Source organism: Pseudopodoces humilis, chromosome 2 (assembly GCF_049639895.1).
Source record: "Pseudopodoces humilis isolate 2021_Gansu_Grassland_sample_001 chromosome 2, ASM4963989v1, whole genome shotgun sequence".
NCBI lineage: Eukaryota > Metazoa > Chordata > Aves > Passeriformes > Paridae > Pseudopodoces > Pseudopodoces humilis.
In genome coordinates, this window is record NC_142201.1 from 63,219,191 (window position 1) to 63,236,557 (window position 17,367).

At 44.2% G+C, this 17,367-nt stretch overlaps 2 protein-coding genes across 5 annotated transcripts in view; one reads left to right on the forward strand and one right to left on the reverse strand.

Annotated features, from left to right (window-relative positions):
- Positions 1-4,161, forward strand: part of THSD1 (thrombospondin type 1 domain containing 1) — a 28,356-nt gene extending 24,195 nt beyond the window's left edge. For all 4 annotated transcript variants that reach the window (XM_005516334.3, XM_005516335.3, XM_088051193.1 and 1 more), the window contains one exon: positions 1,525-4,161. In XM_005516334.3, the coding sequence (XP_005516391.2) occupies positions 1,525-2,900 (1,376 nt within the window). In that variant the 3' untranslated portion in view covers positions 2,901-4,161. The remainder of the gene's footprint in view (positions 1-1,524) is intronic.
- Positions 4,162-7,701: 3,540 nt separating this feature from the next.
- LOC102114526 (fibrinogen-like protein 1) lies at positions 7,702-16,111 on the reverse strand. The gene is made up of 9 exons (XM_005516774.3): positions 15,870-16,111; positions 15,522-15,579; positions 14,151-14,235; positions 13,229-13,439; positions 12,015-12,174; positions 10,774-10,871; positions 10,604-10,692; positions 9,007-9,197; positions 7,702-8,078 (listed from the first exon to the last, which is right to left on the reverse strand). The coding sequence occupies exons 3-9, from the start codon at positions 14,223-14,225 to the stop codon at positions 7,889-7,891; spliced, it is 1,014 nt and encodes a 337-aa protein (XP_005516831.2). The 5' UTR covers positions 14,226-14,235; positions 15,522-15,579; positions 15,870-16,111; the 3' UTR covers positions 7,702-7,888.
- Positions 16,112-17,367: the final 1,256 nt, after the last annotated feature.

Consider the following 17,367-nt stretch of genomic DNA (forward strand, 5'->3'; position numbering starts at 1 on the left):
TGAAATAGGGAAATGGATCTCCTTCCCAGCCCAGCACCTTGCATGTCTGTTCTGTAGCAGCTTGAGGCCTTCTGGCCTGTGTTCATCAGTGCATTTGTGCATGCTGCCCACCTAACAGCTGCACTATCAGCTTGCTGTTGAATGCGTGTTCTCCTGAATTACGGGAAGTACATGGTGTCCAGTTCTTGTTATTCTGCACTCACATTTCCTATTCCTGGACAGTCAGTGTGGTGCAGGCAGGAGCAGCTGCCAAGTCTTACAGCTGACTGACTGTCAGCCTGATGGAAGGTTCTGGATAAAACTAGAGACTAGGGCAGGATTGCTCAGTGGTTTAGTTTGAACTCACAACTTCATGGCCAGCTCTTGTCAACTGCAACTAATCAGCCTTGTCCTCCAAAAAAAATTTCATGGCTTTGTGGAGCTGATGTCTGACCAGAAGAATTTGGGTACTGTTAACAGATACTAAAATTAGCTACTGGACCAATTTAATCCACTTTCAACCATACTGTATTCTGCTCAAGATTGCCCCTGAAATTCTTGAGACCTCATTCAAAAAAAGAATTACCAATTTGTCATTGGTTCAGCCATCTGTAATGGGGTGGAATGGGCAAGTGTGAGGTTTAAACAGGGCTGTGGACAGCTCTGAGATTGTCACATTACAGGTTAGAATCATAGAATATCTCAAATTGGAAGTGGCCCATAAGGATCATTGAGTCCAACTCCCTTCTCCCCCATGACTACTAAAGCTAAACCATATGACTGAGAGCATCATCCAGACAGCCTGTGAATTCTGGCCGTGATGACTTCCCTAGGGGGCCTATCCCAGTGGCTAATTATCCTCTCAGTGAAGAAGGGTTTGCAGACTATTCTTCCCTGTTTAAAGTCCCATCTCCAGTCCACAGCAGAAGGGTATCAATAGTAGAATGCTGGAGAAAGAGCAATGACACTTTCAGTTGAAAGCTTGCTGTGGCATGGGAAGGTTTTTTCCTCTGGGACTGTGGCACCTGACAGTGGTAAAAGCATCCTCAGAGGACTGCTTAGAAAAGTTACATTGCCTGTCCTGATGCTACCTCTCTCTTCAAACTCATTTCAATTCTCACACCCACTTAAGCTCTCCCAAAAATAGTTTTAAAATGATACCTGAAGTACTAGCCTGGGTTGAATTATTTTTACCCTCTTTACGACGCTTTTCAACAGAGAACCTAAAAGTACTTCATAAAGAGAGGCAAACAGAATTCCTCCATTTTACAGGAATTTAGGAATACCTTATGGAAATTGCAGAGCAGGAAAAAAATAATGATTACATTTAAAAGGTCTGTGGGAGCCTTGGTTTAAAGTAAGTAGATACTTGTGCCAGTATGAAGTCATCAAGTAGTAAGTCATCTCCAATGAGCAAATTTTAATGGCAGACAACTTCCTGTACTGTATTAATTGCTTATTTTCCTTGGTAGTGAAGCATCCATCCTCAAATACCAAAATGCTGCTGCCAGTGCAACTCTGACATGTGTGTGCTCTTTCTTACAGCTGTCCAGCCTCCCACCCCACCATCTGTTCAGCCAGGAGAGGACCAGAAAGCAAATAATATAGTTACCATCACAGGTATCTCACTATGTTTGTTCATCATCTTTGCCACTGTTCTTATCACCCTCTGGAGGAAGCTCTGCAGAGCTCAGAAATGCAGCACCGCTGTCCGACGGAACTCTGTCCATTCCCCTGGCTTCCGGAAAAACTCTGACGAGGAGAACATCTGCCAAGGCAACAAGCAACGGGACAGCTTTGCTGAAGGGGGAGACGCCCCTGTCAACATTCCCCTAACTTACAGGCGAAGCCTCCAATTTGCCCAAGAAGATGATGCCTCTGGAAGTGAAAACTTTCAGCCAAATGCCCAAAAAATAATCCCTCCAATTTTCAGCTACCGCCTGGCACAGCAGCAGCTGAAAGAGATGAAGAAGAAAGGCCTGACGGAGACCACTAAGGTGTACCACGTCTCTCAGAATCCTCTCACGGACACAGTTCTTGGTGCCACCACGATGCTTCCCCTGAGCGGGGAAAACCAAGAGGAGGCAGCAGCAAACAAATTTCGGATCAAATCTCCATTTCTGGAACAGCCAGCCAGTCAGCCCAAGTTCCTGGGAGAAGGCTCTCACCCTAGGCTGGATTTTCCATTCTCACAGGCCAATCCTGCAATGAGCCCTACCCAAACCTTGGTCAGAAGAGGTCATTTCAAGCACCAGGATAACAGGGTGGACTTGCCTGAGAGGGGCTGTCATAGAAACTCACAGTTCAGAAGAACAGCTAGTTTCCATGAAACTAAAAAGGCCAGGCCTTTCAGAGAGAGAAGCATGTCCACTCTCACACCCCGACAGACTCCTCTCTACAACTCCAGGACCAGGACATGGGACCAGGGTCTGGAGGGCAGGATACGGCCAAAATCAAGAAACACTAATCCAGCTTGTGAAAAGCTGGATCAGCCCCACAGCACTGTGCTGGCGTGTGAACCACAGGGCCATGGCACAAAGACCCACCACAGGGCAGGGCCCCCGGTGAGGAAGCTGGACCTGATCACGGACCGCCAGCCTGCTGGTCAGGAGAAAGCAGCTGAGAAGCCTGAGCCCAGCCGAAGTAAGAGGGGCCCTTCACCTAACCCCAAAGGTGTGTGGCGGAAAGAAACAGGCCCAAATGGCAAAGATAATTCCCAGAGAGGCCTAAGTGTCAGCCCTGCCCAGTATCGAAGGGACAAGTGCCAGAGCTTCCCGTTGGACCCTGAGTTTGCCTTTTATGACAATTCTACTTTTGGCTTAATGGAGGCAGAGCAGCAGATGATCGACCTCCCTGGGTATTTTGGCTCAAATGAAGAGGATGAAACAAGTACTCTGAGCATTGAGAAGCTGGTGATCTGAGTGACTCATTGCGGCGCTGCAGGAGTGGTGTGCGTGGGAGAGGATCTGCAGGATTGGTTGGCTTCTGGTGGAAGAAAGAGCAGGAATCATGTTACTTCCACACACAGCAGGAGGGAATAATGCCCTGGGTCTGGCTTGTAGGAACATACTCCTTTCAAATTACTGAAAAGTGCTTTCATATAATTTTTTTTTTGTATGTGTGTACGAGACACACAAAGTACCCTGGGAAAGAATGTGTTAGGTAAGGTGTGGCACAGGAATAGCCAATAGATTTTATTGTGTAAAGCAGTCATGTTTTGTGCATCATACCTGGTGAGTGCCACTGACATTTCCCACCTTGTGCACTGTGTACTGGTAGACTGTGAGATACTGATGCATCCACTGTCCAGCACCCTCAACTATCTGCCCTGGTTAGTGAATCATTTCTCATCTAGAAAACACAAAGCTCAAGCTGTGGGAAGTTTTCATCATTTTTCTGATAGTGATCAGTGAACTGTGTTGATTTGTCATTGTTGCTCAGATAACTGAGCAACAATTTGTCATTGTTGCTCATATGGTGGGGAGTTTTTAGCTGGTTGCATCAAAGTGCAAACAACTGATGCTGAATACTGGGTGAATTTAAAATTGAGGAGGCATTTTCATCATTCAAGACTTTGATATTTTCTTACTGTCAATGTTTATATCAAGAAAACAATAGACAAATATTTGCAGGAAATTAGTACAAAAGGCATGCTACAGGGAGGGCCAAGAAAATGGATGATCAGATTTTAGTCATCACAGAAATGTTACCACAGCATGTTACCTGTAAAAAGCAGTGAGAGAACTGTTGAATTATGCATCCTTTCCATAGTCATCCTTTCCTTTATTAAAATTTTTAAATGTAAATATATTGACAATAATACTACTACAGCAAGCTCAAAATAAATTATGAACAAAACCAGCAAACAACAAGATTATTTGATTAATACCTGTTCTGGGAACAAAAATCAAAATGACAACATCTGGTGATTCACAGAGAATCTTATAGAATTATTTACATTGGGAAAGACCTCTAAAATCATTAAGTCCAACCGTTAATGTAACACCACTGTGTTCACCACTAAACCATATCCCTTAGCTGCCACATCCACACATCTTTTGAACACTACCAAGGACACTGATTCCACTGCTTCCTTGGGATGCCTGTTCCAATGCCTGACCACTCTCAGTGAAGAAATTTTTCCTCATATCAAATCTAAATCTCCCCTGGCACAACTTGAGGCCATTTCCTCTGGTCCTATCACTTGTTACCTGTGAGAATGGGCCAACCAACCCTCGCCTTGCTACAACCTCCTTTCAGGGAATTGCAGAGAGCAGTAACAGTGAACTACAAAAGCCATGATGGCATATTTTTGTTGTGTTTTAAAACCAGACATCACAAATCTGCCATTACTGCTGTAAGTATTCAGAATTGGGTTGAAACCCCAATTAACAGCAGAAGCAGAGCTCAGGCCTTTGTGAATGACCAAGACTTTTCTTGCCATTTGTTAGGGTAACTGTCTCTCCGGAGACTTTGCAACAGGGGAATGCTAGTGGGCAAAAAATAAGAGGTTGGTGTAAGAGAAGAAAGGTTTAGGCAATAGACTATTAGTCTTAAATCAACTCTCCCTTAAGGAGCCAAACCCTACATGCCCTTTAACCAGCCTTGTGGGTGTGAAGGCAAAATTAGCATGGGTTCCATTCTCAGGAAGTAGGCTGCTATCTTTCTCAATACTGGCTTTCTGAGCAGAGAGAGAGATTTCCCAATCCCACACTTCTTCCTCCCCCCACTCCCCCACAAACCAGCAGCAATTTTAAAGTAAGAGCAGCACTGTTGTGTGTTAGCTGCCAGTTCCTGGTGGCACCCCACTGCAGTGTTCAAAGCTGGCATGGGTGGCTTGACAGACACACGGTGTTACCTGCTGTGACAACATAGGAGGAGCAAGCCTCAGCATTTGGCCACCAGAGTCAAATCTGTCTTTTTTAATGGCCTTTTTGATGGGTAACATTTTTCAGCTGCTGCTGGAGTGAGGGCTCCGACTCACAGGGTGATGTGAGCTCCCTTTTTCCTGGGAGCTGTGCCAAGATGCCGATGTTCAGCCCTTGGCCCAGCATGGTGCTGGTACCACTAATGCGTTCCCATAAACTGTCAGCTTGAAAAGCTGTTTAAAGTATTTAAGAACATGTTCATGCTTGAAGAGTTATCCAAAGGCAATCAAATGTAATGAGTCTTTAAATTGACTTAAATGAGCTGGAAATCAGACCTCTGAAGCAATTGCTACTCAGGGTACTTACACCCTGCCTGTACTAAGGTGAGGTCTGTGGTGTGAAGAACCTTTTCCCTGAAGCATGGATCCATCATCATTGGAGCTGCAGGGCTACAGTTTCTGTTTAAGCTTTGTTGAGCCTCTCAGCATGGGAGACAGACCATGGAAAAACGGGAGATCAAATGTGCAGTGCAGCAACATTCAGCAAGCATTCCCCCAGCCTTCAGCTCTTGGTGGTAGTCCTCAGATCCAGTTAATACTCAGCTAGTAGCATTCTACCCTGTTTATTACGATTAAAGGTGGTTCTGAAATGCTTCCTGGAGTTTGCTGTGGGATTTACAGGCTCCAGCCCTGTGACCCCTGCATCTCAAAGGGGGTTTCCTTTGCCACAGGAGGACAGAGAAGGAGGAATATTGCTCTTAATCAGATGCTGCTTTCTGCAAAGTTGTCCCAGTGTTGGGCTGTCTTATGCAGTAGATGTACTTAGGTATATTTTACATCAAAGACAGCAGGGCAGACCCCTTCCCTCCCAGCTTGTCATACCTTGGCCCCCCTTTCTCTCTCAGAGACAGGAGGAAGTACTGTAACATTGATGCTGGCTGAAGGCAGTCCAGCCACAATGCCTCCCGCTCTATACTGACACACAGGGAAACAGGCTCCGTAGTCTGGACTTCACATCGCTCATTGCTCACTCACTGGGGAACTGGACTGGGTGCTGCTTATCTGATTGAGCCCTGCTGACTTCATCTCCAGCTTCATATTCTATTATCAGATGGGTTACCAGCTGCTTAATGAACTGCCAGACCACAAATGCTGTCCCCTAAGTGCTGTAGTTTCCACAGTCCTTACTCTAATTCCTTAGCTCTCTACTGAAGAGTGGGATTGAGCATCACCTTCCAGAAGGCATGAACTTATTTCACTTACATTTCTCTGCGTCTTCCACTTAGACAAAAATTTTCCTTTCTGCCCTCAGCACTGCATCAGGGGCCACACAGTAATAATGCGTGCAACGTGTTTATGCCCCAACATGCAGTTACAACCTTGCACTAAAATTTTACCATATCAAAATACAGATGTAGTGATCAGAAGAGAAGCAATAAGTGCTGTCTTTCTGTAGCCCTTTCTTCACAAGGGCGATCTCATTTCAGACATGTAGGTGCAAATTTCATTCCACATGAGCATGCTTGAGAAGAGGGCAGGGGACAGTCTGGCCAAGGGCACAGGTTTTAGGAGCACAGCTCCCTGGAGTGCTGCCCATTACACTGGGACGTTTGTCTTCGCAGTCACTGGGATGTCTAGGAAGGAGAGGAACCAAACCAAGTTTTAAACTGAACCTTCATCTCATGCCTCTGCATTGTCTCCAGGGCAGCTTGAGACATGAAAATTAAACTTACCTTCCAGACCCTTGCAACTGCCAAGGATAACAGGTAAAAAAGCACCAGAGCCAACACCAAAAGAATACATTTCTCATATTATGAGCTTTCCAAGATTCCTGTTCACATTCCTATTGTTGAAAACCAGATAAGTATTAAGTCCTACTCAGATGGTTTTATTTCACTCTTTATCGATATGTATACAAATTACAATATGTATGGATTTAAAAGCAAGTAAATGGAAAAGTAATATCAGTTAAAAAAATTATTATAAATCAGAAAAAAAAGGAAAAGGGTTTATTCTACAGCATGGCAGTTAAATGATTTGCATCAAGCTGTTACCACTGTTAATTTTTAACTGTTGTTATTAGCAGCTGTAGAAAATAAATTTTTGGTATTCCATTTCTTGCAGTCATTTGTGTGGCTCTTTCATTTCACCCCAGTGAGACAATGAAAGCAGTGTGCCTTGTGGTTCAACCACTTTCTGATTCCCCTTCACTAATGTAAAGTCATCTGGTGACAGGAGAATGCACAAATGAATAATGACTGCATTTTAGGAACTCATAGGAATATCTGCACTCACCTTAATTTTAGTAAAATCTGCCTAATTTTAATCTGGGTCTTAAATCTGTTTGGCAGGATTGTCTGTCTGCATTAATGTCTTGTGGTATGCTCTAGCAGTGGATCTGCAGCAGGAAGCTGTTGGAATGGAACCCACACTGTCCGTATTGTGGGTGTTTACTTTGAAGCAGCCTTGGCTTCACATTAGCCTTGGATGCATATTAGCAGTTGGAGCATGTCCATCCACAGGTCCGATTTCACACACTCCACAAACATTCTGCAGCAGAAGTGTGGCAATTAGAACCATAGGGAAAGTTCCTTAAAAAGATTCTCCTGATGCAGAATGAAGCACTAACAAAGGCACACCAGATAAAGTCAAATTCCCCATCCCCTTGTTCTTCCTGTCCTGATGTTCTCATAACTGAAACACTGATGGTTAAATTCAAGACGAGAAAGGTTTAGACCTTGAAAAGTATAGACTGATTAAAGGACATGCTTGATCCTTTGAATTCTAGAGAAATTTCAATAAATATTCTCCAACAACATCTTGAAAACTGCTGAAAAAGAAATCTCTGGTTATCGTGTGACTGAGATCCGTATGTTTTTTATTAAATTGTTGTCTGGCTATGCTCAAATAAGTCGTGCTGTTAGATTCAGGTGGCAAAAGCAGGTGCAACTCCAGCTATCAAGTGCAGGTTTGGCAATTGGCGGCAGCAACTTACAGCATTCTTTTCAGCCTGTGCTTTTTCTCTTTCCAAAGCAGCAGGTTTCAGCTTCCCTGACTGTTTTCACCATCTCCACTCTCGCTGTCGACAAAGAACGGAGCCCTGATTTTCATGGCTGAATATTTCAGTGAGTACCACATCCCATGCCATGTAGACCAAACCAAGCCATCATCGTGGGGTCCATTGTACCTCCCTCTTTTGTAGTATCGCCCATTGAGGTTTACAGCATGGCACCTTGGAGCAGTGTAGGAAAGACAAAAAGGGAATTAGGTGTAGCATGAGAAGATATTGTATCATTGCAGTGGAGTACCGTTCTCACACAACATATATTTAGATATACCAGGGAAGGATGGACTAAATGGTTAATGCATTTAGTGGAACACAGAGGAAGATGTGGGTCATCCTAAAGCAGACACTGACACCTCTCAGATAATTAATTCAGCCTGTTGACTCCTTCAGGTGTATTAACTACAGACATTAGAACTACATGGCCTGAACAAAAGGGTGCCATTTGGTATGCTCTAGCTCAAGTGTAGGCAGCTCCATATTGACACCTAAAACTGCAGATGTCTTTTCATCTAGGTAAATCCTGCCATTAATGTACATTTTGTAGCTCCACCGATTTCAATTTGTATTTGATGAGAATCTGGTCTAAGGGACTCATCCTGCACTAAAGCAGGGAAAATCTCAGAGTGTTATATCCCTGTTCCCTGTGCTGTTAAACATGAGTCCCTCTCCATTGATGCGTGGCATATGCCTGAACAGCAAATATGCCATCATAACAGTTACGGGGTGGCCCTGCCCTTAGACATGCTCCATTCTATGGAAATGTCCTTTGTACACACTTCACTTTACCATGGCTACAGTTGTTTTCTTCACTGGAGTATAACACAAAGCACTTGCAGGCATTTTAACAGGGCTCTTTTCCTTCCAGGTCATTGTCCCCTGTGCATTTTTCTGACCCATTTTCTTAAAGTGAAATCAACTTACATGCTTTGCTAAATTGTTTTCCTTTGAGGATCTGTAGGTGTGAACATGTTAGGTTTGGCTGTGCGAAGTGGCAAGTGCACACAGCAACCTGCAGCTGCTGTAAGGCAGGCAAGTCCTCTCAGCTGTACAGCCACACCCTTCGCGTCCGAGAGGAATCAGCTGTTTTCCATACCTGTTAAACCACCAGCCACCCTTGTTCTCTGATGCGCAGTTGCCTGCCAGGAATTGATCGTGATCCTTATCAGATGTGGTGAACTGCATCCCTCTGTGAGAGGCTGACCACTGATCTTCAAAATTGCTCCCACCAGACAGAGCGTCGCCAGCATTACCAGAATAGGTGCCAAACCATAACCTGTAATTGTCCTGCAAGAATATGTGAAACATATATTTTATATCCATTCTTTCTTTTTCCTCCCATTTTTGAGGTCAAATTAGCTCTGGACATTTCATCCACTGTCAAAGGCAGGTCTGTTGAAGTCAAGGGTGACTTTTTTCTCCATGCTTTAATGATCGTAGTGTAGATCAATGCAGAATTTAAACCTCCAGAAGGGATGGGTAATTACTGCTGCTGCCACAAAGGGCTTCAGGTTTATTGTCATTCAACAACGATTTAATACACTTTACAGCAAGATGGAAAGCTCTTTCTAGGTGATGAAGAAGAACTTAGCAGAAAACGGCCAAGTGTCAAGTAATGGCCTTCATAAAGACCAGTTCTTCAGCTAGAATAAATGGTTAAGCATTTTACTCTTCCAAGGACTAGAAGCCATCGGATTTCTATGCTCTCATCCTGGTAAGAATATTTAGAATAATAATTTCATTGTGCACAGCTAACAGGTCTAAGAGATATTTGATACTAAGTGGATGATCATTTTTGTGTTGTTGGCTCTCTCCTGTCATCATTGTCCTCATTTCTTTATGACAAGTGGCAGTAAGGTATTAAAATGAATCTGTTCAAACTTTTCATAAGAAACCTCTAATTGCAAACTGAGCATAATGTGCACATTTCTGGAGTGAGGTTGGAGTTGGAACTAGGGCTGGTCCATGCAGTATCCTTGGTTATTTGGGCTACTTATATGTGGTGTTCAGGCAGGCAAGTCTGCAAAGAACAGCACCTGTATGGAGGTGGACACTGTCTACAGCTAGAAAGCACATGAAAATACAGGATGTGTCTGTCTCTGGGCTTTCTGTGTCTCTAGCAGTAGGTGTAGTGCTACAGGTACCTCTCTTCAAGATAGGAGCTTACAACTGCTCTTTCAAAGCTTTGATTCCCTGTTTTATTTAAAAACAAAGCTTAGAGGATTTGTTCTGGCACCTGCCTTTTATGTGACAGTCTGAAACACTCTCTTAGGAAGCAGAAGAACAGGGCTTCATTTAGTTGCAGAGGTTCAAACCCTAAGGCTCTCCTCACTCACAGAAGACTCTTTTAATCATGAGGCCAGAGGCAAATACATGTGGGAATATCACTGTGTATATACATATATACAGAGGAAACTGCCCTCTGTTCAGCAGCAGAGTTAGCAAGAGGGCACAAACATACAATCCTGTCACCCACTGACCTGGGAACTCAGTTCTAAGGAAAAAGTCCCAGGTTTATGTCCCTGATCCCAGGGCTGTTTGTCAGTCAGACAAACTAGGATGCTCAGGAAACCAGAGCAGGTAAGTTTTGCAGAGCCGTAGATACAACCCTGATACTGGTCTGATGCTGTGTATGCAGCTGCCCCACCCTCACAGACCAAAGCAAGCAAATCACTGCTCTCTCCATTTCTTACCTGCTCATTTGCAAGCTGGAAATTTTCATAGATTGCATAACGTCTTTCCCCATGCCAGTCCATCAGGTCAATCTTTAATGAGTTCTCTCCTAAACATAAAGTTGTGTCATGTTAGATGAACTACCTAATGCAAATTAGAAAGAAATCCATGGAGAAAAAGGTACTTGGACCTCTAGCAAGCAGGTCATGGATGTGGTCATTGCCCAGCCAGTATTCATCATTCTTGCCCTGGAATTTCCCAAATCCCAGTTTGTAATCATCCCATTTCCTGCAGAGAGATATAAATATCAATTTCATCATGAGAGGGGATTAAGTTTGTCAAATTTGTGACACTTGAATATGGTAACAAGTAAAATTTCACCTGTATCTCTAGATACTGTTTTCTAAAAGTATCTGACTCATCTAGAAGTAAATACAACTCACAGCTTTCTTTTCCCCCTGCTAAACCTGTGCACACACAGGTATGGGGATCAAACCTTCAAACTGCCAGATGCAATGCTCACAGTCTGATGTTTCCAGTTAAATGGAAAGGGAAAGCAGCAGCTGTCACATTGGTCTTCAGCAAAACACCTGATATTGTTCTTCAGCAAGTCATAATTCACACAATCTATGTATTACCTTTGATATTCTCATATACTTCATTGTGTGTCATCATTTCCAGTTTTAGTAACCACGTGTTTATTCCCTCTCTCATGCTGTTATGGATATTCATTCTGCCTGACCTACATACTTGTCAATGCTCCTCTGCAGGATGTTTTTATTTCACCTGAACTACCATGGCTAGGTAGCTAACACTCTCTGGGCAAGCTGGCTTAGAGTCACTTGAGGTAGCTTTGCAATGCAGTGCATAGACTTTAGGAGGCATTAGATATGCCCTGAAATTGTGTGTTCTGTGACAGTGAATTAACCTTCATGGGGACATTTCTTCTTAATTGTGCTACCAGAGCATCTCTTCTCCTGTAAATTTTAGTGTCAAAGTCACTTCTCTGGGATTTTGCATAGGAAAAGGACAATCTGGTTTGGCATCTTTTAGAATTATCTGAATACCATAATAAATGTTACAACATGCTGAACATAATTCCTGATACGAGAACGATCTGTTCAACAGGTCTCAGTCTGTGCACTAGTAGCAGATAACTGCCAATTTGGAGCCTTTGACGGTCTTCAATAATGATAAAATATGCATTCAAATGCAGAGAACCCATGGAAAAAGAAGTTATAGATCCATTTTTAAAATGCCCCCCTGCTGCCAATAGGTACTACCAGATTGTCCTAATCCCAAATTCTCATCACTACTATACAATCTTGCATATCCTGCTTCTCAAGGGTGGGGTTTTGCCTGGCAGCAGGACAGGGGTAGGAGCTGATGGCCTGGCTACAAGCCCTGTTGATGCAAGAGCAATGCACGCACCTGTTGAAATTCTCCTTGCCGTTACTCCGCCGCTGAATGACAGTCCAGCCCCCGCCATCGGCCATTTCACAGAACGCCAGGAAAGGCTCTCGATCTGCTCTGGGCCTGATCCGGTAGTAACCACTTGTGGTGCTCCTCCGGTTATACACTGCAGAGCAATCTGGGCAGAACAGTAACAGTTTGTTCAGTGGGCTGGGGGCAAAGCCAAGGGCTATGTGCCACCAAGAGAAGATGTCACTGAGAGGCTGTATGGGACAAGGACACTTGGCCAGCCTGCACATAACTCTGCAAGCCCTGTAAAGTCAAAGGAAATGGTGCAGCAATGTAGTAGCTACACTGGTTTGCAAAGTGCTAGCCTGGCAAAGAGCTTTAAGGCTTGAGAGCCTTTACAGCCATGTCCTCTGAGGGAATAATGCCCAAATCCTTGGTGAGATGCAGGACAGCTGCAGCTTAGCCTGGGGCTATATCATGAAAGCCTGGGACTGAAGCTTTTTCTGTCAGCAAGATCATTTGCAGGGAAGTTAATTTCCATGTGGAAGGTAAGGTAACCTCAGCTGTACTGCTGATAAGCTCAAGGAAAATATTTCTAAAATAATAGGCTAAGCTCCTGTGTCCAGCTCTACCAGGGCAGTATCAGGAGAGAGCCTTTCAGGATCTCAGTGACTGGCACTTTCAGTGTAATGCCCAGGCTAAAATCTTATGACCATATTCTCAAAGTAACACCAAGGAACAAAGTATGCATGTCTGTTCCTGTGTCACAGAAGTAATGGGGGAGCTGAGGAACAGGGAGCTTGGCTTATCCAAACAAGTCTGGGTGCCTGCAGCTGAGCCAGTCACTCTGGGCTCCCCAAAGTTACTCACGGAATATGGGCTCTTGAAGAGCAGGACCCATCTCTTCCTAAAGCAGATGCATAAAGTAAATCTGATGGAAAACATGAGAGGTGACTGTTCCTCTCTGCAGGTAAGAAGCCCAGCTGAAGATGTCCATTTTGTACCTGGGTAATAGCTGCCTACAGCTGGGATAAGTGACTCTAGCCCCAAGGGATATCTTATAGTGTCAGGGACACCAGTCAGCTCTTCTCCTTCCCATGTATCTGTGTTTTAAACCACAATCCACTTTAAAAAAAATTTAAAAGTTTTAGCAGAAATGAAATAAGACACATGGGACACTGCAGGGAGAAATAAACATTGTGACACACTACTGCAAACTGTACCTTGGTCATACACTATCAAATTTCCACTGGTTGTGGGTAAGAGCGTCTCATGCTGCACACTCCTGTTGCCTGAGAACAGTTCACTTTTCGTTCTGTGGTAAGTGTTCTCCAGTATGTCCTTCAGCTGCAAGTCATATAAGTAAAGCAAGTCTTGAAGATGTTTTAACCTTTGTCTTAATTTATTGTTGTCCAGGAGGCAGATATCTTTGTCCTATGGAGAAAATAAAACAAAACCATGCACGCTTTAGTCAGTAGTGAGGAGAGATACAGAGAAAGGAGCATCTGTCTCCTCTTGACCCTAGCATGTCACACTGCCTATGTGGATCAACATGATTTCATGGTGATCTCTTCTTAAAATGTCCAAATCTTGCACAGCATGAGCTGTTGAATTGAATCCAGAGGAAAAGAGGTTTCTGTAATGACCTTGGCATTGATCAGAACATGCCAGAATATGATCAGATGCACAAAAATTTGCTTTGGGCAAAAATAATTTGTCTTGACCCCCATTTGATGAGCTCAAGGGGAAGGTTTGCAAACTATGAAAGTGCTCAGGTTGATAAGAGAGGGAAAACTTGGCTCTTGCACTGCAGATGGGTGCAATCAGCAAGGTTCCAGAATCAGCTTCGTGTAAAACTGAAAAAGAGCTGATACTTTGGCTGTAAAAGCACATTTTTTAAAAAAGAGTTTTTGTTGTTGTTTTGAATTCTTAGGAATGTCAATTCAGTCTCCCAGACAAGTGCACAGCCCTTAATGCTATGAAAATCCCGTATTATCAGGACAAGATTCCTTTGGCTGCAGGCATTTTCCTTTTTGCTCTGCTCTTGCAGGTCTCCATCTCTCTTGTGGGGGAGTATGCATGTCTGTATGACTGAGAATGGTGAACCATTGGGAGAGTGTACAGACACAGCTAAAAGATACACACCGAAAACCTGGGTGCAGGTGAGCCAAAGCTGACCAGGAAAAGGAGCAGCAGCAACCAGTGCATCATCACACTCATTTCTTATCACCTGAAAAGAGGCATTGACAGGCTGTAATGGAAGCTTTTTTAGCTCTTCTCACAACTTAATCTCCCCTCACACTTATGTTTAATTCCCCAGGAGATGCTGCAGGATTTGTTAAGGAGGTTGCTTGAAACTACAGGCAGGACAAAATCAGGGTAAGATGTATATTAAGGAGAAGCTAAAGCACCAGTGCAATATGCTGACAGGGATAAAGGCTCAGGTCTGCTCCTGGTTCCCTGCAGAAATAAATATTCTGTGTGAGTTTCCAGCAGCCTCTGTATCTCCTCCCAGGTATACACACAGATAGAAAGTTGCTCAGCAATCATGTGTCCCTGAAGACTTTTCATCAGAATCCCACAGGGTTTATCCAGTTCAAACTTCTCAAAGTGGAATTGAGAGGAATTTGCCTCCTGGTTAAGTGACTGTAGACATTGCCCCTCCTCAGTCCTTGGAGGGGTCTGTGAGGATGGGATTACCTTGGAGGCCAAGTCACATGTCTGACAGAGTGGACATGAGATAGCTTTTCCTTGCATTTTGGGGGAAAAGATGTCTACTGCAAATCTGCCCCGACACACAGATGTGGTTTTGATTGGAGAGTCTCAGCTAGAAAATATGCTAAGTGACTGCCACTGGGAACATGCAGCTTAAAGTGAGTGAACAGTACAAATTGTTCACAATGTGCTTGCATGGTGCTTTAAAAAAAACAAATTAAGAAAGATAAAAGTCTGAAAAGTGCAGTAAACCCAACTCCCCTGCTTCACATCTGGAAGTGCTGCAGAAACATGGCTCCCCAGCTCTGTTCTCTGTGTGATGTGCTTTGTTTCAGCTATGACTCTATCAGCATCCCCGCAGAGGCTGATGCTAGAGCTGCTTCCAAACCATCAGAGCTGCTGCAACAGAGGAGCACTCTGCCAAGATGGGCAGGCAGGGCTCAAAGCAAGCTGAGTGAAGAAGATCTCCACAGAAGTTGCCCATAAAAGATGACATGCAGGTAGGTGCCCCAGTCTGTGGCAGGTTTTCAGCTCATAGAGAGAAGAGTTCAATATTGCAGCAGGTGAGCCCTGTGAGCTCAGGACCACTGGTGCTGTTTACACAACCCCACAGCGGTGCTGCTGGCTGCAAAGCTGGTGCTAAAGTCAGAGTCAGACCCCATGCAGTGCCCATGGGGGATGGAAAAAAGCTACCAGGAAGGGTGGGATGAGTGACAGCTCCTGGAAACCAGACAGTGCAGAGCGGAGAGAAAGAAAGCAACTCCATCTACACCTTTACCAAGACACATGAAATGCACATACCTGTAGTTTGCCTATCTTCAGATCTCCTCCTGGAAAGATAATCTCCCTTAAAAGTCAGCTGCAAAAGAAAGTGATCATAAACCTTTCAAGAGGTTGATGAGATTTCCCTCTCCAGATGACCCACATCAAGGGCACAGAGGAAGAACGTTTCACAGTGCTAGGCAATTTCACAGAAAAGGTACTCGCAATTCCTTGGGTGAAAGAGTTACCCAAACCCCAAGTTTTCTGTTGTTACCCAGTACTCATCTTGCTGCTTCCCAGTGAGAATAAACAACAAGAGGTTTCTATCAACAGTGCTCTCTAAAGGAGAGGGGAGAGGGGCTCTGCTGCTTGTGTACTATTACTTACCTTGACTAGGAAGGTCAACCAAAACTGACTTCTTGAAGTGTTTATGTGAATCGCTCAGACTAATGCTCCCTGTGGGAGTTTTGGCTCATGTTTTAACACAGCCAGGATCATTTCAGTAAGTCCTGCAAGGTGGAAATAACACAGCTTTTCCATTCAGCATTCCTTTTGCTGTTTAATCTGTTTTATAAGAGCACAGCTGTAATGCCAAAGAAGCTGCAAATCTGAAGCAAGAAGTGAATGTGGGGGTATTAAGCAAGATTTGCTGTTAGACTGAAATCTCAGGAGGGTTGTGTAACTCTCCTGTGAGCTGGATGATTAGATTTGCTAGTTAACACAAACAAGAACATTGTGGAAAAGAGAAAAAAAAAAAAAACAAACACAAAACCAAACAGATGGGTGCCTCCCTTTGCATTATGGCCAAGGAATTACAGATTATTTTAAAGAAAACAGCAGGACTGTTCCATTTTACAGAGCTTTGTTCAGAGGAGAGACCATGGGCACAAAAGACAAGGCACATAAACCCATGGTTAACATCTGTGCTACTCTTCAGGAAAGCAGGACTATCCAGTTACTACCAACTACAGCAATGCTGTTTATTCCTTAAAAACTGCATTCCTCTTCTCCCGCAAGAACCCTGATTCATTTCGCTGCCAAAGGATTATGTAAGCAGTGCTTTTCTTCTCCTTGTTTTCTAGCCCCAGTTTAAGACTGGTTTTGACAGCTATGAAATTAAGTGAGTGAAATGTTTCCTCTTCTCCCTAGTGGGTACTTGGCCCTTTTTTCTGCCTGTCTGGCCAGGAACTGGCAGCAGGGTGCTCAGGTACCACACACTGGAGCACAGGGAGGCTGCACATCATCCCCTGGGGTTTTCACCGGCAGCAGCAACTCTTTCTCAGCTGAACCCATCCAGACAGCGCTCTAGATGTTGTATAACAATTTGTGCTCTTGTCTAGGTGGCCAAAAATCTCATTGGCCTGTGAGCATATCCTGATCCCATGTGGGATCAGAGACAGGGCCGAGGTTGTAGTGTCAGTGTTGGAGTTGTGGTTTGGGTAGCACAGTCAGTGCCTGCAGCTGTCTGCAGGGCCATATGATTATGGCCTTGTAGCATTAAGTTCTGCTGGTCCCAGGGCAGAAGGGAGCAGTGAAACTCCAGTGCCAGGGAAACTCACACGTGTGCTTTGTCACTGCAGCTTTGCAGGAACAGGACTCAATCTCCAACTCTTGTTCAGTGGCTGCCAAAACATCTCTCAGAGCCAAGACATCTGGAGCACTCTCACGCTGCCTGTAGGCCTACACCAATGTTCACATCAGCAACATCTGCACGTGAAAATCCCACTCAGCTGGAAAATGGTTCTTGCATCTTGTTTCATGATTAACTTATTTTCCCAGGCTAGAGAAAGCTTTAGGAATATCTGAAGCACAAAAGAGAAGTTGCCATAAGGTTGAGTTCACATGAGGTGGGTCTAACAGGAGAGTGTTTTCAGGTACTACTCCA